The sequence below is a fragment of the Elgaria multicarinata genome, chromosome 3 (assembly GCF_023053635.1).
Source record: "Elgaria multicarinata webbii isolate HBS135686 ecotype San Diego chromosome 3, rElgMul1.1.pri, whole genome shotgun sequence".
Taxonomy (NCBI): domain Eukaryota; kingdom Metazoa; phylum Chordata; class Lepidosauria; order Squamata; family Anguidae; genus Elgaria; species Elgaria multicarinata.
In genome coordinates, this window is record NC_086173.1 from 40431355 (window position 1) to 40456177 (window position 24823).

The 24823-nt window shown below is 40.3% G+C and overlaps 1 protein-coding gene across 1 annotated transcript in view; it reads left to right on the forward strand.

The window, feature by feature from the left end:
* Positions 1 to 5229: 5229 nt before the first annotated feature.
* GNA13 (G protein subunit alpha 13) overlaps positions 5230 to 24823 on the forward strand; it is a 42189-nt gene continuing 22595 nt past the window's right edge. The window contains exons 1-2 of the mRNA XM_063120048.1: positions 5230 to 5569; positions 10138 to 10364. Of these exons, the coding sequence (XP_062976118.1) occupies positions 5287 to 5569; positions 10138 to 10364 (510 nt within the window). The 5' untranslated portion in view covers positions 5230 to 5286. The remainder of the gene's footprint in view (positions 5570 to 10137; positions 10365 to 24823) is intronic.

Below are 24823 nucleotides of genomic sequence, written 5' to 3' on the forward strand. Positions count from 1 at the left end.
GTGGTGGTGCTGTTAGCGATTTCAGGCAAACAGCATTACTCAAACTCCCCAGTCTAGAGAATAAAGGCAGCTGTGGAATCAGACCGCCATAGCCAATCGGCAAGGAGCAATGAGGTCTTATTTGCATATGTTTGGGAGTCTTTCTAGCCTGCCAGGGATAGGGGGAGCCCGTTCATCTATTCACAACACTGACAGGCTAAGGAACTGAAGATGAATTCATACTCCCTCCCAGCAAAACCTCTCGATGTTCTGAATAGTTCAAGGATTAGAAACTGTTAGCAGGTTGCATGCTAGCATCAAACACAATTAAAATAAGCAATATTTTCTTTCTTTTTTGGTAAGTATAGATAGATTGGGAAAAAGTATTCTCAGGTAAAACAATGTTTATTTGTTCTCCAAATTCAAACATATATCTAGAATTGCTGCGTTTATTGAGATTCCCAACTGCAGATAACGTGATAAACCAAGGATAGGGCCCAGATTTATGCTGGATCAACTGGGGGGTGTAAGAGAACTTACTTATTGAATTTATTAATCACCACATCCAATATAAACTTCTCCTGTCGACCTTCAAAGCTTTTCATGGTCTAGCTCCTTCCTATCTCTCCTCTCTCATCTCACACTATTGCCCCGCTCGTGCTCTTCGCTCCTCTGATGCCATGTTTCTCACCTGCCCAAGGGTCTCTACTTCCCTTGCTCGGCTTCGTCCATTTTCCTCTGCTGCCCCTTACGCCTGGAACGCTCTTCCAGAACATCTGAGATCCACAAGTTCAATCGTAGCTTTTAAAGCTCAGCTAAAAACTTTTCTTTTTCCTAAAGCCTTTAAAACTTGATGTTGCTTGGACTTTATACTGTTAGTTCTACCCTACCCTGTGCCTGTTTACCCTACCCAGTGCTTGTTTGCATTCTCTTCCCCTCCTCATTGCTTTACTATGATTTTATTAGATTGTAAGCCTGTGCGGCAGGGTCTTGCGATTTACTGTTTTACTCTGTACAGCACCATGTACATTGATGGTGCTATATAAATAAATAATAATAACACATAAATAAATAAATTTCTCTGGGAGTTTTACAATAAACATATCACTATAAATAAAATGACAGTAAAATTAACAATGTAAAACCAATGAACGTGACAACACAGCATAAAATATAATTTCAGGCATATTCCAGGGACTAGGATAACAAAACACAAATACACAGAGAGAATGATCCTCTGGTTCCTGGGCGAGTGTCTGAGGGACCATAGGATGGCTTGGAAAATCCCTTCCAATGTCGGAGACAGTGCTCCAACCTTGGAAGGGGGAGTTAAACATTTTATTTATTTATTACATTTCTACATTGCCCAATAGTCGAAGTTCTCTGGGAAGTTCAATGGAGATTTGATTCCCACACCATCTCCTTGCAGCTGACATGGGGAGAACTGTGCTGTTTTCCCCTCTGAGGTTGGAAAATTGACCTCAGAGAGGTGAAAAGGGGGGCATGCCAGTGGGTGGGGAGGAGACCAGAGAGGTCAGAATGATTTATCCTGAAACTCCCTCACCCTCCATTCCTCCTGCCCCCCCCCCAAACTGCCCTGGCTAGATGGGCTGAAAAGCCCGTGGAGAGAAAAGAAAGGTGATTGTAGGAAGGCAAAGATCACTTTTGCCATTCCTCCAGCCCTGCCAACTTCAGTCCAACAGGACATAGGAATCTTGGAAGCCTCTGGATTTGGGTGCATCTGAGCAACAAGGGTACAGTCCGTAGGACTTTAAAAGAAAAGTCTTAGCATGATGCCAAAAAAGATAAGTGTGGGTGCCATGCGAGTGTGGGTGCCATGCAGAATGGAAGAGCATTCTAGAACTGGGAGGGATTTTATCTTATTGCCACTGTCTGACCTCAGAATGACGGGGGCATATGAAGTATGACCTTAAATAATGGGCAGGTAGATATGGGAGGTATCAAGAACCCAAGTATCAAGACCCCAGGCTATACAGAGCTTTATAAATTAAAACCAGCATGTTGAATTGGACCTGGAGGTGAACTGGAAGCCAGTGCAGGTGAGAGAGGACTGGATTAATATGACCATAGCGCCTACAGTAATGGGACTAGTTATAATTCTTGGAGCCATATTTTTCACTAGCTGTCTTCAAAGGCAGCTCCATATACAATGCATTACAATAATCCAAAGAGCAGGTTGCCAGAGATCATGACGGTTAATTCAAAGAACCAAACTTTGCCCTAGCTCAGGGACAAAGTCAATGCCTGTTATAACTCTTCCTACAGCCAAGTGATCATCTGATTTCTCCTTGCAGTGAAACTGTATATTACATGCAAATAAGTGTAATGTAGTTTAGTAGCTCATTTTATTTTATTTTTTTAAAAAACCACTTCAGTAAAGCCTGAGAGTGGAGAAGCAGTAGAAGAAAAGGAGCTCTTAATTCTTTCTAATCATGGCCACTGTTTTCCTGCTCCAAATCACCCCTGCAGCTTTCTCAAGAAGGAAACACACATGGTTCCAAATGTGGTTTTTTTCATTGGTTGCATCAGTATCTTCTTTCTCATTATGCTTGCACTGTACTGAGTCTTCCCTGTATATAACACAGCGAGAAATGAACTATAACAACAATATTCAGGCTATTTATGAAAAACTGCTTTCCTTTTAAGCTTTCTTCCCATCATCACCCCTGAACAAGGTCTTCAGGTCCAAATGTACAAATATGCATCTACTCCCTGAATTAGCTACTTTCTTTTTGTAAGAACCTATATTCTTAAGTCCATGTCACCATGGGTGCTTGTAGTAGTGCGCCTTTTCTGCTTTTTGCCCCTCAGTGCCCTCACCGGAGAGGGGCTCATGAATAATGCAGATATGGTCATGCATAGTGAATCCCCCCTCAAAATATTTGCATGCAGCCCCACCCTCTCCCTTACGCAGCTTTCCTCTTCTCACTGGTGGCAACAGTCTAACCATGTGACTGTGCCGGAGCCAGCCTTCATGCCACACTGAGTGGCCAAGCAGGGCTGTCTATCATCCTGCTGGCAGAGGGTCTCCCCTGCTTATTTGGCACAGCGCAAACTAATTGCTATTAAAGCTCGAGCTTTTAATTTTCTCAAACTTTCAAAATTTTCTGCACATCTACAATGTTCAAGCTTCAGTTTAAAACAAAAATGAGCAAAATTGGTCCAGTAGAACTTGAGTAATAAGCCTTACATTGCCACATTCTTATATAGAGGGCAGTAGGTTCCCACTGTTCTGTCTTTTTGTATCACACTCCAGCAGTATCACTTGTGAAAGGGAAACTTCTCTGTATAAAATTATAGAGGCAAACAGTTATTCGGTTATGGAACAGAGATGACCCCAAACAATGCACTTCATATTTGATGCATGTTTGCATAAACTGCAGCTTTCCCTTTTTAAAAAAAAGTAACTCAAGAAAGGGCCCCAGCCCTTTCTTGGTTGCTGCTTGAAAAATTTTTTGACGGGGATACTCTGTATTTCAGGGGTGGGCAATTTCTACCCCTCCAGATATTTGGCTTAGAACTCTCATCAGCCCTAGGCAGCACAGTCAATGGTGAGCTAGGTCCTTATTGGTTCTAGAGTTGAGCCAACATTTCACAGAACATATTTTTTTCTGAGAAATTGTCTGAGACTTCTCTTTTTCTCACCCCCAGCCCTAGAAAAAGGCCACTTTGCAGAATTTTCTCCAAATACTCTCCACTCTTGGCTACCATTTCTCCATACAATGCTTCAGAAGAACGCAAGATGTAACGCAAAATGGTAGGCAGCCTGCCGGCACCACTGCTACTTGCAGCAGCATCTCTCCCAACACCACCCCCAAAAGAAAACAAAAGCTGTGCTACAACCACCATTATTTCCACCCCTGAGAAACTGTTGGAGAATTTCTTCTCCTTCTGGTGAAATGGGTCCAATTTGTCCCTATAAATGGTGGAGAACTTCGGCACCAGGCTATTTGTGCTCAGCTCAAGAGCTCTTCTATAGCATATTGATTGCTTTGCCATGATTCTGCTCATCTTGAGGCCAGATCCCAGGTGACAACGCTAAGAGAGCTCTGCTTCATCCCAAGGCCTTTGATATGCTGGGTTCTATCTTATTGCGATGCCATTCAATGAGTCTGTTGGGTGAGGATGTCAAGAGATTTGAGATACAATAGCATACTCAGTCTGTGGGTAACACCTGCTTCTAGTTGGTTGGCAGTATGACTCAGCCAGAGCTAAGCGTACAGCATGTATCGGAAGGGATTAGTTTTTCTCTTTAAGACTCAGGCTCACAGCTTTGAAGGGACATGGCTTTCTTGGTGGCTCCGAGATTGAAGGATTCCCTCTGTTGGGGTGGGGTGGGGTGCTGTTGCTCTGGGCTGTAGCAAACACGCCTGGCAAAAATGCACTTTTCGAAAGAAAATGGAAAAGCTATTTGATTAATTTGTTTGAGAAATTTCAAACTACTAATGTAAGGGACGGTGTAAAAGCCCTAATGTAACTTCAACTGTGTTTGCCCATTGTTGATTGGGTTTTTTAAAATTGCAGTTTGATCTTAAATAATTCTCTCTCGTGCTAGAATACTACACACAGGTCGAGTCAATTTCATACAAACGCATTATAGGCTTGGCTATATATGCTTATAGTTTAGGCTGTCGGGTCTTGCTTTTCCCTAAGAATTACAGCCATACGCAAACGGGATATGTTCAGCCTCCCGGAGCAAGGTGAGATTTCCCCAGTTCTTCCCCTGCGTGAGAGTTTAATTAACTTTTAAAAGGAAGAGGTGGCGATGTTAAAGCCTGCCTGGAAGCTACACCCATGGAAACTTTGCCTCCAGGAATCCAATATGTATTCATAGAATGCATTCTGCACATGCTTAGACAACTCTTACCCAATCTGTATATCTTAGCAGTGCAAACAGGTGCCAGACAGAAGCCCTAGCTCTGAACAAGGAAGAAGCCAGGGGCAAAGCGGGGTAACAAGCACGAAGCGTTTTTATATAAATTACAGCCCCCTCTCCGAGAGACGTCACGTGACAAAATACGCGCTGGGGGAGTATTGAACGAACACACGGTCCAGATGGTGCGGTCACGTGGTGGGGGCTGCAAAGAGTCGATGGGGAAGAAGACAAGGAGCGGGTAGCCACGTGAAGGGCGCGCGGGTCTTGATTGGAAGTTTATCACGTGACGCCCTTCGAGCGGCGTCTCGTGCCTGGAGGGGCGGGGTCCGATCGGCCGTCCCGGGTGCTACGCAGGCGCAGTGCGGCGCGAGGCCGCGGCGGCCGCTCCCTGGCTGGCAGTGCTCGCTAAGATGGCGGATTTCCTGCCATCACGGTCCCCGCTCTCGGGCTGCTTCCCCGGCTGCCTGCTCAACAGCAGCGAGGCGGAGCAGCAGCGAAAGTCCAAAGAGATCGACAAGTGCCTCTACCGCGAGAAGACCTACGTCAAGCGGCTCGTCAAGATCTTGCTGCTGGGCGCGGGCGAGAGCGGCAAGAGCACCTTCCTCAAGCAGATGCGCATCATCCACGGGCAGGACTGGGACCGGCCCGCTCGAGAGGAGTTCCGTGCCACCATCTATAGCAACGTCATCAAGGGTGAGGGGGTCGCGCGGGTGGCACGGGGCTTTGTGCGGAGGCGAGCGAGGGAGGGAGGAGGAGGAGGAGGAGGCGGCGGAGGCCGCTATCCGTTGATGTGGGGGAGGGGTGAGCCAGCACGGAGGCAACGACGACAGCCGAGGGAGAAACCCCCGCGAAGGGGCGGACGTAGCCGCGGCGAAGAAAGGAAGGCGAAAGGTGTCGCCTTCGCCGGAGAAGGAAAAGAGGGCTGAGGCGGAGAAGCCGCTGAGGCGGCCGAAGCCCTGAAGGTGCATGTGAAAAGGCTCGAGGGAGGGCTTGTGGTTTGAGAAGGTGTGAGGGAGACAGGCGCGAGCCCGGCCCTGAGGACTGTCACCCTTTTTTGTGCGGCCTTATTCGTTTCCCTCCTCCGCCGCCCTTCCACGCTTTTTGTCTTGTTTCGATGTGTGGCGCCTTTCGGTTTTGGAGAGAGTCACTGGGTCTGTGGTGGTGCTTGTAGCAGGCACCGTAGTGCCAAGGGAAGGCGGTTAGAATGGGCAGCATGCTTTTGGGGCGGGGGCTGATATGTGCAGGATTAGGCCTGTTTGGGGAAATGGGTTCAGAATATGAAGGGAGGGCTGGAGTATGGGAGAGTAAGAAGAGGGCGCTTGAGGCTGAGGGAGTCCTTGAGGCTGACACATCTGGGCAGTGGAACCAAGGTTGTAGTCTTTGTCTGGGATAGTAAATAGTTTGCTCTTTTCTTTTAAGCCAAGGTGTAGTCTTAATGCGAGAGTCCTTCTTTGTGCTTGTTGGAGGAGTGTCTGGGACCCTGACATATCTATGACATTAATGGGACTGGTGGCTTTTGTAACAGACACTGTAGTTTACACAGTAGCTGTAGCAATAGTATGAGTGGTAAAGCCAAGAGGCAGGTATATCAGGAGAAGAGAATAAGTGTAGTTTTGTGGAGGTTGCTACTGTGATTGCAAGGCTAATGTGAGGCTGCAGGGAATTTTGTATTGTGGTGCAGAGAAGACTGCAGATCTAAATGTAAGGCTTAATCCTTGCATTTTATTGGATAGGGTGAAAAAGTATGAAAGCATGAATAGTGGCATGCTTGTTGACTGTAGTCATGTACCCAAAGGATAAGACCCTAAAGCTTTGAGGTCATGAGTGAAGGCCCAGTAAAAGATGTACTCAATGAACGGAATGGAGTGGAATGGTGTCCATTACAGTCTAGGCAAAAATTGCATTGGAATATATTTTTATAGAATCAGTCTTCAATTTTTAAGAATACTTCAGTTTTTGCCCAAACAGAAGTTGGAATAAGTCACTCATCATCCCTTGCTTATGGCAACTGACATAATTTCTGATTTCTATAGTCTGCTGTTTTTATTCTTACATGGGAAGAAGCTTTGGAAAGAGTGGCATAACTTGTAAGCATGGAGAGTTCTTTAGGATTACACAATGAGCAGAGAATGGTGGGCACATTACTAGTAGATTTTTTTCAAAATAATAATAATATGGAGATGAGCAACTAATGGAAATGGGTCTAAAACTTTTCCAGTAGTGGATGCATCTGGATCATTGCTTAGTGTCCTTTCATGCTGTCTTATGACACGGAAGTGAGTAGTGTAGGAACAAATGATTTTTGCATGTCAGCTAGTTTGCGTGCTTCCTCTCCCCTCCCCTTGTCTTAAAATATTTGGGTTTGGCTTGAGCTACAACTAGTGACATATAAGTGTAAGTACAGTGTAAGATTCCAGCTTAAACCTGTTCAGTCTCGTTTTCATCTTCACTTCCTAACAGTTTGCTCTATTGTGCATTCTGTGAGAAGAAAATTTGTATGAATCAGAATTGTTTATGCCGAGTAACAAATATAGAACGTATTTTTGTGATGAATGAGACGTTACAGCTGAAAATGCATACAGTGCATCTACTATATAAAAAAGCTATGTACAAATATTTTAAGATAGGCTAAATGGAGGGATGCTTACAGAAGGCTGCTGCTAGATACACACTGTATCACAAGCCAGCTTGCATGATTTGCATTGATGTCTGAAGTCTTCTCAGATCTGTGTGCCAGTGTTGCTGACATTCTTGGAAGATGGTGGCTTGCAGTTGATTAATTCTTGAAGCAGAGTTTGTTGCATGCAAGAGCCACTTATATCCATAGTACTTAAGAGGGGGAAAGGAAGAGAGCTGTTTTCGGAAGTGTCTGTAATCCGCTTTTCAACTATAAATAAGAGCCAGTGTGGTATAGAGGTTAGACTGGGATTTGGGAGATCCAGTTCTAGTCCCCATTTGGACATGATGCTCACTGGGCGACTTTGGGCCAGTCCCAGACTCACAGCCTAACCTACCTCACAGGGTTGTTCTGAGAATAAAATGGAGAGGAGAAGGTTTGTGTACATTGCCTTGGTTTCCTTGGAGGAAAGAAGGTGGGATATAAGTGTAATAAATAAATGTTCAAAAATCATAAGATGGAGCACTAACGTTGAATTTTAGGATCTTTCAGCTGTTGGATGGTATAGAAATAAATATAAAACAAGTTATATTTTCATCATATCTATAAATGGTCCCTCCTCTTTTCTTCACAGATACCTCTATCTCACATGCACATCCTCAACAATAAATAAAAATATGTATTTTATACCGCCCAATAGCCGAAGCTCTCTGGGCGGTTCACAAAAATTAAAACCATAATAAAACAACCAACCGGTTAAAAACACAAATACAAAATACAGTATAAAAAGCACAACCAGGATAAAAACCACGCAGCAAAATTGATATAAAATTAAAATACAGAGTTAAAACAGTAAAATTTAAATTTAAGTTAAAATTGTGTTAAAATACTGAGAGAATAAAAAGGTCTTCAGCTGGCAACGAAAGGAGTACAGTGTAGGCGCCAGGCGGACCTCTCTGGGGAGCTCATTCCACAACCGTGGTGCCACAGCGGAGAAAGCCCTCCTCCTAGTAGCCACTTGCCTCGCTTCCTTTGGCAGGGGCTAACGGAGAAGGGCCCCTGTAGATGATCTTAAGGTCCGGGCAGGTACATATGGGAGGAGGCGTTCCTTCAAATAAACTGGCCCCAAACCGTTTAGGGCTTTAAATGTCAATACCAGCATTTTGAATCAGGCCCAGACCTGGACTGGCAGCCAATGAAGTTGTAAAAGGACTGGCATAATGTGATCTCGCCGGCCAGTCCCTGTTAGTAAACGGGCTGCCCTGTTTTGTACCAGCTGAAGCTTCCCGACCGTTTTCAAAGGCAGCCCCATGTATAACGCATTGCAGTAATCCAAACAAGAGGTTATCAGAGCATGGATAACTGTAGCTAGGCTATCTCTGTCCAGATAAGGGTGTAGTTGGTATATCAACCTAAGCTGATAAAAGGTGCTCTTTGCCACTGAGTTCACCTGTGCCTCAAGTGACAGTTCTGGATCCAAGAGCACCCCCAAACTACGGACCTGATCCTTTAGGGAGAGTGCAACCCCGTCCAGGACAGGACAAACATCACCTCTAAATTATTTGGCATTTAAAACTTCTTACTTTGATAGTGATCATAGTATGTACAAATACTATGCCAAAACTATAAATAAGATGTTAAATTTAGCATTAAAGTACTTTTAAGATATTATGGTTCCATGTATTGCTTCAACTTGGTATCACAATGATATAATAAACATATTACTCTGTAGAGCAAGGATGGGCAACTTCAAGAGGACTGGGGGCCACTTTTGCCATGTGGAATTCTGTTCAGCAGCAGCAAAAGCAAAAATTGCTGATTTGCACTGATTTTTGGTAGCAAAAGTCTATGGAATACTACAATGTTATGTTTGACTATTGTAGCATTTCATAGTGGCCTGTTGAAAGTGTTTTGCATATATAATCATGTTATCATTACAACAGACCTGTAAAATGCATGTAAGTATTACCTGTGAACTACACCAGTGTTAAATTTTATCAATACATCTTGTACCATGAAGTACACATCTTAATGTTTAAATTGGTACTTCCATGTTGTTTTCAATGTGAACTTAAATTCCTTCTTTACAGTATAAATAAATCCAGGTCATTTAATTGAAGTCCTAGTATAATTTAGTAATTGTATAAAATTAATTCAACGTGGTCTAGAAGTTCACATCTGTGACAATAATTAATATTAATTGGGTAATATCACTTGCTATAGTTTTGTACAACTCTTTCCCACTTGTTTCTGGTAAGTAAAGGTGCTGAGCTGGATGTTAATAGAAAGGAGACAATTAGTAATAAATATAAATATTAAATTCCATGTGCCTGAATTGGCACAGGATCTCACAATTGATTTGTTTCAGAGGGGGCAATTCTATCCATTTGGTACCCAGTAAGTGCTATTCACATTTCCCTTGCACAGTGTTGAAGGAGTTCAGTCCCACCCATGTTTGTGTAGATAGGAATTTGTATTATTATGTGTTATCTGGGGCAACTACAACTCCCACCAGTTAGTTGTCAGTGCATTAAGATTCTGTATGTATGTATCACATTCTGCATTTTAAGAGAAGCCCTTTATTGAGCCTAATATAAAAGGGAACATTATTAGGAAACTAACAGTGCTTTCAATTTTGTTGAAGGTGTAAGAGTCCTTGTGGATGCTCGAGAGAAACTTCATATTCCCTGGGGAAATCCAGCTAACCAAACAAATGGTGACAAACTGATGGCCTTTGATACCCGCTCAGGAGTGGCAATACACGGGATGGTGGAGACCCACATTTTTTTACAGTACCTTCCAGCAATAAGAGCCTTATGGGCAGATAGTGGTATCCAGAATGCCTACGACAGACGCAGAGAATTTCAGCTGGTAAGAAGCATGCCTCTTAATATTATCTCTGTTGAGGTGACACACTTTAAAATATTTTTGCAAATGAAATAACTTATCACTGTACCATTGGACTTAACTTGAAATAATCTCTAACAATTTTAGTTCAGGATATAGATGAAGGTGCACAGCCTAGTCTGGTATTATTTCCATTTTACATATTTATAATTTTGGAGCAGAGAAGTTAACTTCCGTAAAGCCAAGCAGTGGAACTGTAGCAGAGCTTGGGATATAAACCTAATCTTTATACTGTGTAAATTACACGTGGACCATACTTGTCAGATTTAAGGCAGGTTCAGGTTCTGAAAGGGAGTTTAGGAACAAGATTTACAAGTAGGTGTAAGGATGCACCAAATGTGGGTGGGAAGATATTTTATAGAAGAGCAAGGCAGGAAGGTTTGACAATGCTGCCAATGTGATTTTATTTGGTGCTATATAAATAAATAATAATAATAATAATTTATTTATTTTATTTGCAACATTTATATGCCGCTCCACATCTAGACATATTCTGATGCAGTGAACAATAAAAGATGAGAAGATGAAAGAATAAAACTCCATATTAAAAAGTATTTTTATAAAAGCAGAATACTGATAAAAAAAACATGGCTAGTCAGTTAAGGAAGGCTTCCTGAAATAAAGATGCTTTCAGGAGGTGCTGGAAACAACACAGTGTTGGCATCCTGAGGCAGAGAGTTCCATTGAAAGGGGCCACCACATGGAAGGCTCTTAAACCTGGCCCGATAGCAAATAGGCAGCCAGTACAGTTTTCTCAGCAAAGCAGTTGCATGCTGAAAAGGGGCAGCTCCTGACAATGGCCAAGGTGCTGCATTCTGCAGTACTCCACTTTCCAGAGCAGCCTTAAGGAGAACCCCACATAGAGTGCATTGGAGTAATAACTGGCCAAGCTATTCCTGCTCAGGAGAGGCTGTAGCTGGCAAGCCACCCAAAGCTGGTAAAAGGCACTCCAAAGCCGCCACGGCCTCTTGGGCCTCAAGCAAGAATGATGGATCTAGGAATACCCCTAGCCTATGTACCTGATCTTTCAAAGGGAGTGCAACCCCATCCAGAACAGACGATAAGCCTGTCTCCCAGACTTGGAAACCACTCACCCACAGGTCTTCCATCTTGCAAGCATTCAGCTTCAGTTTATTGGCCCTCATCCAGCCCATTAAATGATTGGGTTTTCCTCAATCACGTAATGGGTAATGTTCCATTTGCTCCTAAGAATCTTAGGATGCAAACGCCCAGAATTGATGGGAAATGGGCCGGGGGTGGGAACCTTGTGTGAGTTGAAGTGCTCTTCTGCTTGCGTAGGGTCACATTGGATCTAAGTCAATACCAACAGCAGGCAAATCAGCAAAATCCCCTTAATATTTTTATTTGAAGCAAAACAAGCAAGTGTTTAGAGGGATTTTAAAAAGTATTTTCATGTAGGTTTTTAGGTCAGCCTTTTGCAAGTATAAAAATAGAACATTATGAACTTTGTAAACCACTACAGATCTTGAACGTTCTTGTGTTTCGGTGAAATGCTTTCCCCCTTATATTTATTGCAAGTGACATATTTTTTGTTTGTGTTCTTTTAACCAATTTCACTTTGCATACTGTTTCAAGTAGTGTGTAGGTATTAGCTTTGGGGTATTGGGAGCTGGGAAGGAAATATTTGTCAATTTCACTTTTGTTTGAAAGCTCCAGAGTTTTCTGGCTGCTGAATGCTTCAATAGCCCAGAGGTTTTCTTTCTTCCCCTCACCCAAGAAAATGTAAATACAGTACTATATTCTGGCTTCTGCAAAGTGCATATGCTCTAGTTTCATATACAACTGCTTTGCTTTTATTGGTTGTTCATCATAGTGATGTGCAGTATTTACTAAAATCTAACCCCAGAAAAGTAGCTCATTATGCAGAGTAACTTTCATTTTTTTTAAGCTTAAGACTTCTAGCCACTTCTTACTTTAAATTTCTGTCAAGTTTGACTACTTTCCTTCCTTTGATGCTTTTACTGTAGAATTGAATAATAGAAACTCAGGTATTGCAATATTTTCCACTCAAAGCTTTGCTTCTTCGCTAACACAGCAGATCTGGATGTGAGAAAATACGTAAACTCAACTGTCTTCAACACCAACGTTTGAGTGTAAATTGTGTGTTTTTTAACTTGTTGTATGTATTTGTCTGGAACATAAAAGCTGGTCTGACACAGGATTTCTTAGTTTAATCGTCTTCTGTGAAAATCACAAAAATATGTCTGCAAAAGTTGTAGTAAAGTAAGAAAATAGATGTTAAGATAGATTTAAGGGTGGCCTTTTTACAAAGATAACTTGTAATAAAAGGGGTTTGTCTATTAAATATGTGCCATAGACTAGAATCCATTTCATTGGATGCACTTAATAAATTGGGCTCATCTACGAAATCTGTTGCCTCAAATCTATTGAACTTTAAAATGTCACAAAATATGTGTTTTTTTCTGCAACAGACTAAAATGTGTACCCCTCTATGTATTGTCTTGCAGTGTGATCAAGGCAATGCTCTGTTTATTTTACTTCCAGACTTACTATACAGTCTTATGATTTTTTGTTCTTTTGTCAAACTAGGGTAATGGGAACTATTTTGAGATAGGAACAATAAATCATGTTTACTTGAATTTTTGTATAAATATGCTATAACCTTAACTAAGTTGTGTAAACATGTATATTTAGAGTAGAGCAGTTCAGATAACTCTCAGAGTAGATAAAAGAATATCTATGAACCATGCATTAAGTGAATACTGCCTTACATAAAAGATTTACCCTAAGGACACTTTGGTCTGATCCACATATGTAGAGTGCTGTGTACATAGAGGCTGTTATTTATACCAGCCTGTCTGAATGTTTTTAAATGTTACTCCTTTTTCCTTTTGTCATGTTTCACAGGGACTGTGTTAGCTTTTGTTTTCATTGTTCAGTATGATCTGGATGATTTTTACTACCGCCTTGAAAAGAGGGTTTATAGGGGAGATTGAAATAATCTGAAACTAATATGCACAGTTTCCATATGGAACAGTCTTAACTTGGCTGTATTTGTGAGTGGGCAACTTTGCATTATGCTGTGCAAATGCACAAAACCCCCAAATAAGGCTTTAGAATGGATTTAGCTTTCTTTAAGCAAACTTTCATCTCTGTCCATTTGAGGAATAAATTTGTGATATCCCATTTTTCAACTAAGGGGTGGAAAAATCTTTATCCAAGCCCCAGGCGATCAGAGATTGTGGTTCATTCCCAGAAAGGATTAATTTATTGGATATGATGGATCATTAGCCTGACCTTAGTATATGGCAATCCCTTTATAAATGTAATCTGATATGAAGCATACTTGCTAGGAAAATTTCAGAGACAATAGTCTTTTTTCCAAGGCCCATTTTATTTTTTTCTGAAAATTGAACAGATTTAGATTATGTAATATTTTGTTTTAGAATGATGAGTACAGTGTTTAAGACAATTGTTTATATATTTTTATTCAGCCTTTATTCCCCTCAACTGATTTCTAAAAACTATGTAATAAAATCTTTATAGAAACACTACAGATACAAAACTTCTGGAAATAATGAAACCATGTGGGAGTATTAATATTCTTCCAGCATAGTTATTTCTCCCATCCTTATTAAAATATGGAAGAAAATGCACATTCTTAACAGTTTGGGTTTTGTTCTATAGAAAGGCCTATGATTTCTGGGTTTGTTCTGGTTAGATGCAGTAGCAGTCAGTTAATCTGGTTGGATGTGGTAGTAATTCCAATCTAAAATCCACTTATAAAAGAAACATTATAGATTATCCTGTCTCTGCAACCAGATGTGACAGAACAACATGTAGTTTGTCCTATCAATGTTCCTTTCTTTTTTTAAATTTACTTTGAGGCTTGGGTCTGTGGAACTCAGAGAAGTAAGTATTTAATAAAAGTTCCCAATTAGACCTCACAACTAGAGAATGTTGCCTCAGCTATAAAATCTGTAACTCCTGCCACTAGAATAAACCCTCTCTATCAAATACACACCTCAGCCTGTTTCCTATGGTGTAGGGATGGGATTGACAACACCACTCGAGACAACCTTTCAGAATAACAAAAAATAATGTCTATTAATGGAAATAACTTACAAATGAGAATAAAATAATATTCTTCAAATGGTTAAGATTGCTTAAAGTTTCTTAAATATGGTTGCTTACCATTCCTAATAGATGAAAAAGTCTTTCCCAGCTAAAAGAAAATCTCAATAGCTTTTCCTTCAGACCAAATTTCCCTAAACACCACTTCACGAACAGGAACAGATTTAGGAATGCCCTTAAGCTTCCTTACAAATAAGAACAGATGCTATATACCAGTCATTCTCTGACTCCAGTTCTTCCTGCTTTTTATGGTTTCTAGGATGTTTCAGATACAACTTATGTCCCCTCTGGTCAGACATAAAATAGGAACCTAATATATATTATGTATAACTTGGTTTGCTCATAAAGTTACCATGCTTAGTAGATTAAATTTAGAAGTATAGTTTATTCAGGCAATACTTACAAATTTACTGGGTTTACTTTTAGAAGTGCTTTAATGTGTTTTTTTTTGAGCAAACCAAGTTATACAAAATATGCAGTATTGTCTGATGCAGTATTGTTGACATAGACTCACAGTGGATCCTCAAGGGTTCAGTGAGGATTTTTTCTCAGCCCTACTTAGAGATGCCAGGGACTGATTCTGGGACATTCTGCATGCAAAGCATGTGCTCTAAACTGAACTACATCCCCTCTGATAATGGAAAAGGTCATTGCTGTTTATCAGCCCTGTGTGTTTGTGCCTTGGAACTTAGGGTGATAGTTGCAATTTACTTTTTCTTCAAACATGATATGTTTCCTCTCTCTAACTCTCTCATATATATTTTACAAATACAGCATACTTTTGTGTTGTGATATCATGAAAGACTTGGCACCTTGTATTTGCTAACTTTCCTCTTCCCTTTGCCTTTTGTATTGTCTTTCAGCTGCTATTTTAAATTATCAAACTGCTTGAGTGCTTTGGTAAAAAGGCTAGAGAGAGAGAGAAAAAATAATTATGCAGTATCATCCACAACTGCAAATGTAAATTCTCATTTTGCCATTCATAATTAAAATTCTATAGAACTTCAGTATTTGGTTTCCCATCTTGTTTTCAGCATCAATCAGTGACACAGTTTGCACAATCAAAACAGCCCACTCTGATTTATTTAAGCCACAGTGGACTGTGGCATGTGCTGAGCGGGATTTGAATATTCAGAACCTGGTCGGGGCTTTTGGGTCTTGTGAACCAAGGCAGAAGTAGTTGTGTGAGGAGGATTAAACAATTTTTATTTAAGCAGGCTGGGTGGTGAATATTAAGAATGGCTGCCCTCATGCACCATAGCCCATTATGTCTTAAATAAGCCATGGTTCACTTGTGCAGTCTAGAGATACAGCTTGGTTACAGTAGTTCCAACTCTACTATTCTATGAAATCAATCAAATATTTAAGACAAATAGAAAATATTCTGTTCATGTGTCTGGAATGAAAATGATGCTATTTTGTATGCAGGTGGAGAGAAGTATATTTGATATGTGGGTTAAATTATTATGTCTGAGCTAGAGAACAATGCAGGTATAGATTTCTTGGCTTTTTATGATGTGGTGGCATAATTTTAATTGGACATGACTCTTCACTGCAGAATTTATTTTGAAGGACTAGCATATGGCACCTTTGGAAGTGTTAATATTACCTTATTTCTTGAACAACAGTACCTCTTTTTCTACAAGATTGGTTGAGAGAATATTTAGTGTAATAGACACCACCTACAAGGATGTTTTTATAACATAGATGCAGTTATATAAGCCATTTCTATTTGATTTTCAGTTTGTATTTAGAATAAGTTTGGTAAATCTAAAATAAAGATTACTTTGTGTTACACAGAGGTTTGTACTTGCTGAAATCCAGGTAGATGGAGTTTGGATTTGAATAATGTCACTACTACTTTGTAGATTTGATTTCTTTCCCTAAATACTTTTAATATTCTGCCAACTTATCCATTCAGTTGTTCACAGCTTTGGATGCTATAGCTCATTTCTAACATATTAACTGAAACTGGATAAAGAAAAGTCTCCTTGGGCTACTAGCAACTCTCTTGAGAGAGGATTATAATTTAATATTAGTGCAGGAACACTCTGGGAACAATTAGAACATAATCTTATTTCTGAATCCTGTTTACTTCTATGACATTGCCTGTAAGCCTTTGATCAGATTGTCAAAGACAGGAAAAGGTGTGTTCAGTCAGTTAGAATCTCTACAGCCAACTTCACTCTTTAAGCATGAAAAGCAGTAATCTCTTGCATGATTTGCCCCATGATTTGCCACTTACCTGACCCAGGATGAACACTTGAATGGGAAACTGCCTAGGCTGTAGTGATAATGAAATAGGTGCTGTCTCCATAGCCTGGCTGTTAAATTATAGAGGAACACATGCCAGTCTTGCTCTTGTAGCATTAAAGAATTTCTAATACTTCAATAATAAAATACATGGAAAATGCATATGCTAGAGTGGAAGCTGAATGGTACTGTATGTCTAATATTAAGGGTGTTGCTGGTATTCCTGTGCTTGGGTGGAGTGGAATAATCTGCTTCCTTATTAAAGAATCATATTGTAGAAGTTGCACATATGGCTGCCACCATGGTGTCCATGACATGAGGGCATGGCAGCAAGGTCTGCCATTCTTTAAATGAGTTTTGAGGAAAGCCTTTGAAAGGTAAACTATGCAATTCGCTGTAAAGATGTAATCATGTCCACCAACTTGGACAACTTAAAGGGGGATAAGAAAAAATAGTGGCAGTAGCTGTCAATGACTAGTAGTTATGATGGCTGTACATTACCTTCAGTATCAGAAGGAATATGCTTCTGTATGCTAGTTGCTGGGGAATATGAGGAGGGGGGAACTATTGAGTTCATGTCCTGTTGTGGACTTCCCATAGGCATCTACATGGCCACTGTGTGAAGAGAATGCTGGGCTAGATTGCATTTGTTCTGATCCAGCATAGTAACACTACAGAAGAGGGAGCTGTTTGGAGGAGCACTGTGATGGAGTGGAGTGAGACTGTGCCTCTGAATAGATATTTGTATAGCTCATCTAATTAGTAAGGAATGAAAATACAGAAGGGTTGGTGCAAAAATGTGTGTATGGGAGCCTCAAAGATGCACAGAAGATGTATCATTGCCCATTCCATAACTATGTCTAGACCAAACTGTTTAAGCCAAAGTCTGGCTTAATTGTATATGAAGTTTCGGGAGTCAGGTATGTAAAGAACAAAGGGGGGTTGCGTGCCCCTCAGTAGATTGCAAAAGATAATTGACTAATAATGTTCCATAGCAGTGGTTCCCAATTGGTGGTCCACGGACCCCAGGGGGTCCGTGGCACCATTCACATATAAGCTCTGCAAGGTCCACATTTTAATAAAAGAAAATATGCCGTCTCCCGTGCTCTGTTTGTTTTGACGGGGACGTCATGCACGAAAGCACCTGCGTGATTTAGCGACCAGCTTCAGAGATTACTTCCCTGCACCTAATCCTGAAAGCACATGGATAAAGAATCCTTTTGAATGTGGTGATGTACAACTAACAACTCTATCTGTGGAACAGCTAGATGCAGTTGTTGACGTGACTTGTGATGGTTCATTGAAATCATTTTTCAAAGAATATAGACTGGACCAATTCTGGGTAAAGTTTTTTCCTGATTATAAGAAGTTAGGTGAAAAAGCTTTGAAACATCTAGTTCCCTTTTGTTCCAGATAACTTTGTGAACAAACATTTTTGACATTTTGTTATATGAAGAACAAGCATAGAAATCGGCTTGATGTTGATCCAGATTTGAGATTAAAAGTAGGAAATATTGAAGCGGATGTGGAAGGGATTGTTCGGGACAAAAAGAGGCATGATTTCTCCCATCACATTTAAATTTAGTAGGTGCTCGACAGGTCACAATTTGTTCAATTGTAAACTATAAGTTAGTAAAATTAAATTCAGCTTTATATTTCTAGCTAAATCATTGCCATTTTTGTGTGGTAATATCACAAATATCATAAATTTTATGGTCTATTTCTTAGTATACCTAAAATCCTTTGCTAATTTGGGGCTACCCCTTATTTTCTCCAAAAAATTGCTTCGCACAGGTAACTACAATTGAGATAACAAAATGTTCCAATGTAGGTGGTCCATGGCTTGGCATTTGAAAAACAAGGGGTCTGCAGTACTTAGCTAATTGGGAACCACTGTTCTATAGAATATTATGTTCAGAGACAGGCTTTTTGTATGAGATACTAAGTCTGCTTGCTTTGAAACAAACATTTGGAAGTTTCTCGTGTACTCGCTTGAGTTCAGCTTTATTCAGTGCGTTAAGCAAGAAGAGGAAGACGAAGATGTGTACTTGTCGTTGCACACCCTCCACCTCCTCTTCCTTCCTAGAAATGTGGTAGTCTGAACACAGAAAGAAGCAGGTGTGACTTGATCAACCGTAAAGTCTAGCCAAGTTCGGAAGCATTAATTGCCTCTTTCCACAAAGTTCTTGCGTCATGGTGTTTTCCTTCCCTCCTATTCTCCCTGTTCCTGAAATTAGTGGATGTAATAAGGAATGGCAGGATCTTGAAAAATCCTGTCCTTTGTACTTTTGCTTGATAGTGTACCGTTCATGTTTTCAATGTCCCAGAAAGAAACTATTATTTCTTCTTCGTGGTCTCTGTGCATCACACATATGTCCCAGAAAGAAACTATTATTTCTTTTTGAATCCAGTTGTCTTGAGTTAGTGTATTTAATGGAGAGCATGGACATATTTGAAATTGAGTTTTCATTGGTCATTGAGCTTTTATTGTTAAAGTATTCTATTGAAGAATACTTAAAAAAACTGCTGGGTTTTGCACATTGGTTTATATCAGTTCTTAATACAGTTCATTTCTACTATTAGCATCACCTCAAGATGTTGACAAGCATCCTGTACCCTTCTCAGCACATTCCAAATTGCAGATTTTAGATTCTAAAGCTTTAATTAGCTGTTCGGCCCACATATTGTACCAGAAGAAGAAATGTTCTTTCTGGTTATTCGAAACTATAGAGCTTCTTCATTCAAGTTCTCTAGAGTTGTGGCATATTTCAGAAGGAGCATAAGACTTTTAGCTGTGCCTATATATATTGGTGACATATATTCATGAGTCTGACACAATTATTATTATTATTATTATTATTATTATTATTATTATTTCTTACATTTTTATCTGCTGTTCCACCAAGGAAAACATACATAGGTGTTTTCACTTCTATCTTGCAACAGCTCTGAGTTAGTTAGTTGAGAATGTGTCTGGCTCAAGAACTGTGAGGTTCATAGTTGAGCATAGATTTAATCCTCAGTTTTAACAGTCCATACCCCAACACTTTATTTGCTGTTTGTCACTTGATATGAAATGTTGATACCCTCAACATTGTTAGTGTGCACAACTTTTTAACATTTAGGTTAAACAGATTGTGTTAAGACTTTGTGTTCTACGAATGGAAATGCTCCTCACATCTATGGAAGCTGTTTGATCCAGCAGAGGGATCACACTTACAAAAGGGGGGGGGGTCTTACCAATTTCAGATCCTCCTGAAATACCCCTTCTGTTGCAGAAGGTCTCCCAACCTTTGGATCAGATGTTTGGAGAATATAAGCAGCTGCAGGGGGAATTGGCAAAAGTCGCCTTTCCTGTTTCTGCCATCAGGAGCATTCGCTGAGTAAAAGTTTGCTCAGGGGATGTTCCACTGGAGGCTCCTTTCTCTGTTTCCTTTTATCCTTATTAAGAGCTTGGAGTTGGCCTTTTGAAATATTTCTGCATTTAAGGTTTAAACATTTTGCAGCATTCTCCCCTCTGATCTCATAGAAGTTAGTTTGGATTAGGACAAAAAATTTCTTCACTGTGTTTTCCAATCCAAGCAGGAAATGCATGCCATACATAGACAATGTTGTTATGTTTTCAGAAAGCAGCCAGTGATGGAAAGACATGAAAAACAGCCTGTTAAATGCAGAAGGCCTTTTATACTGGCCTTTTATGCTGCATAATGCTTCATTTCTCAGTCCACTTTCCTTCATTTTTGAGAAATTTTTAGATGTTAAAAATTGAGAATATGATTGCTCCAGGGAGGGGTAACAGGATATATTGCATGTATCTCCCCCCACCCCCCGCCAAGTATAAGCTGCTTTTGGGGCTAAGTCCTTATAGAGCAACCTACAAAGAGAAATGATACAAGCTCAGATAGATGTACGGTTACTAAGAGAACTGTTGTGAATCATACAAGCCATTCATGGTATTAAAGATAAACTGGTTGAGCTACTTGCAGTGTCATGGAATGTTGAATTGCTCAGGGAATAAGCAGTTTGCAATCAGTAGTCAGTGAGGAAAGGGAAAGTTGCAGGTTCAACAGGGATTAAAATTTCATATGGGCAGGACAAGGGCTTGAAATAGATTTTAGGAGGAATGGAGGCAAAGAGACTGAACGAGGAATGCAAAGTAGGCAATGGACGAGAACAAGGAACTTTAAGGAAAGCTAGCTGGAGAATGATGCTCAAGAAAAAGTATGGAAGAAATGGGACTGAAGCAAAAGGAGACTAAAGAAAAGTGAATATCATGAAGGGCTGTATGCTCTAGTAGGAGAGACGGAAGATAGGTACTAGCAAGGTTAGTCAAAAGGGAATGATATAAAGTAGGCAGCAGGCTGACAGGCAGGTCCTGAAGAAACATTGTGTGTGTGTGTGTGTGTGTGTGTGAAAACAACTGGAAAAAAGGAAGAACCAAGAAGAAAATAGGCTGTGGCAAACCGTAAACATGGCCTAGATATAGTAGAGGGTTATGAACTATTGCAGGAAGGAAGTGGACAGATGTGGGAGGTTTGGAGGGCTATGGACTAGGTAGTGCCTTCACCTGTCCCTGAAGCATTTAAACCCCAAAGGGGAGGGGTTTGGATTGGGTGCGGAATTTTATGTATTTAAGCTCATCAGTCAGTCCTTTGTAGGGTGTGCAGTAAGCTTCTAGTATTGTATATTTTAATTGTGTGTATTTTTATTTTATTTTATTTTATTTATTTATTTATTACATTTTTATACCGCCCAATGGAGACGGAAGTAGTACGTTTTTAACTAAGTCTTTCTGGTTTAGGAAAAGTGCTGCGCTAAATGATACCTTAGGCTATCTACTATAAGGATCACTCTTGGATTCCATTTAGTTTTAATGTCTTAAAAGCACTTACTGTAGACAAGATTTACATCTTTTTCTGAATTCTTCTTGAATTTGTTTACAACATTCACTTGGCATTAATGCAACAAAACTAGCAATGCTATAAAAATGTATGAGTACTTAAACATAAGGGACAATGTTAATATATGATGGTTACTGCATTGGAACATGAAATACACTGCTCTTTTTGTGTCAGCAAGTGGAATAGATCTTGACCCTAGGTTTAGCAATCTTCTGATTAACTTTGCAAGGCTAGTCTGTTCCGCATTTTCCCTGAAGCCAAAAATTAGTGTAGCATTTATGCGGACTTTTCTGTAATCTGTTACAATCAGCCATCTTTACTGAGTTAAAGTCAATATAATCAAGATATGTTATGTTATTATATGCTAAAAAAGCAAATATGATTGCAAGGCTTTGGCGACACTTTGTATCAGTCTGAAAACTTATTCAGATGCTACTTGCTGGTAAAACAAACAACCCAACTTCATATGAGTCTTGGTATGCAATTTTCCTTCTCTATCTCTTTCCTATAGGTTAAAGCAACCTCTAATCCAGGCCGCACCATGTTTGTTTGAAAACAGTATCTCATTGATCACTTCTCCTTGCTCTCCTCCTCAATATGAATTGTTAAGTTCAGATATTTAAGTTAACACACTTTTCCTAACATTACTAGTAGTCCAGAGCCATGTGGTTGTAACTTCATCCTTGAAGCTGAGCAGCTCTGGCCACTACCAGGTTGAAACCACCTAGAATTCCACTCTGGCGTTCAGTTCCTTTCAGTCAGAGTGTGATTAAAATGCAACAGTACATACATGAAATAATGTGTTTGTGTGGACAAATTCGATTCCAGGAATGGTTTGAAGAACACTTTGGTCCTCAAACATCCACATGAGTGGGGTGGAGGGCCAGGAAGAGAATTGTTACCTCAAGAACATTAACACATTTCTCTAGGAGAACTATCACAAAACATGTTTGGTAACTGGTATCCTTCACAGTTTACTCATGTGCTTTGTGGCAGAGTTACTTAATAGCCTGTTTAGTTTTACCTTTAAGCCGAATTCTGTCATTGCACAGCACAGGCTTGTTTCTCTATGCTTGTTATACAGAAGCAAATACAATTGAGTGTTTTTGTCAAGTTATGTTTGAACTAGCTCCTTCTAGAAAGAAATGAGGAACCACAGACTTTAAGGCTCACAGTCTGTTGAGCAGTTGAGCTGCAGGCATATGAAGTTACAGAGCCAGCAGGTCAGCACTCTAAGAGCAGCAAATGTTTACAGAGTTTTGGTTCCAAGTCTCTGTTATGCACAAAAAAGGCTCGTATTTACAGATGCTTTCCAGAGTGCAAATAGCAACGGAAGCATGGCAATTCTGTGGGTTTGGTATGAAGTGATTTCTGTGGAGATTACGCGGATGACCTGACCTGACTGGATGGACAAGATTCCCAGTTAACTAAAACCACAAAGAACTTGAGCCTCTCCTAATATAAATATTTTTATTTGGGGTAAAAGTACTTAAAAGAGATAGAACATGGAGGGAGCAGACAGAACACACTGGTTGTCTGCCTCCTAGTAATTCTACTACAACTGGAGCCCGCAGTGTGCCCTCAAACCCCTCCGTCGGTGACTGGCAGGCTCCTTGCCCCTCCTCTTTTTTAAAAAAATATTTTTAAAAATTAAACATTTTTTTAGTTGGGAAGCTGCCATGCCCTAAGTTACTAGCCTCCAGTCCAGCTTTATTCCTAAGAATGCCTCTGTGCCCCAGAGAGTGGTGCTGTCTGGGCAAAACAGTTAAAAGGAAGGAAAATAGGAGGGCAAGCAGTCTCCCTGCCAATCAGGAATTACATGCCAACAGTGGTGTCACTCTCACTAAAACCACCCTTAGCCTTTCTATTAGAAAGAACACCTGAAAGATTTCAGTTAACAATTCTCGAAAGCTACTAGCCTACACCTAGAGTTGGCTATCAGCAAGAGATGTTATCAGAGGATGGAATGGTACAACTCAACCTCCCTTTCTGTCAGATTTTGGCCCTATGAATAACTTCTAGAGAAGTCAGAAGTAGAATCTCCACAAAAACTACAGTGTGGAATGTAGAAATGAGGTTTGTAGGAAGTTTTCTCTCCTAGTACGAGAAACAAGGTTGCCAACTTACCCGTTCACAGTGAAGTAACTGGAAGGAACCTGTAAATAATTTTTTTGGTGTCTGTGTCTTCATGGAACTAGTGGAAGAAGGTCATCAAAGAAAATTTTGTGGTCCTTACAGAAGATCCTGCTATAGGCTACCATAGCATAAAAGTTAAGGAATGCATTTGAATGCACAGATATGACAAGGGCTAACTCTGCTTCCTACCCCTACTTGACTCTGATGATTAAGAAATGAGTCTACTCCTCTCAGTATACTCTTGCTCTCCACTGCTTATGGAGAGATTGACCCAACCTAGGTCCATCTCTCCAAATTCCATCAGTCTAAAACAAAGTGACCAAATACAGAACCCAGATTGGAGCTAGCAGATGAGAGCAAGAGTATGTAGAGATGAGTAGGTTCATTGCTTATTTGACACCTCTTTTGGGCTTCATGGCAGTAGGATCTAGGCACATTAAAAATAAAAGAATGGCTCCGTCTGCAATTTCACCAGATAGAGACATGGCATATAATGCCTCATCAGCTGCAGTTTGACCCATATTCTCATGCTAAATTAACTTTATAGGGTTCAGTTTGAAAACAGAGATAGCCTTTTCTGTGGAGGAGTTGGGTTGATAATGGAATTGATACTTTAGATCAGTTAATAGGATTAGATGATGAGATTTTACCTTATTAGCTGTACAGAGTAAAACAATAAAATAGCAAAACCCTGCCGCATAGGCTTACAATCTAATAAAATCATAATAAAACAATAAGAAGGGGAGAGAATGCACCAAACAGGCACAGGGTAGAGTAAAACTAACAGTATAAAAGTCAGAACAAAATCAAGTTTTAAAAGCTTTAGAAAAAAGAAAATTTTTTAGCTGAGCTTTAAAAGCTGCGATTGAACTTGTACTCAAATGTTCTGGAAGAGCGTTCTAGGCGTAAGGGGCAGCAGAAGAAAATGGACGAAGCTGAGCAAGGGAAGTAGAGACCCTTGGGCAGGTGAGAAACATGGCATTAGAGGAGCGAAGAGCACGAGCGGGGCAATAGTGT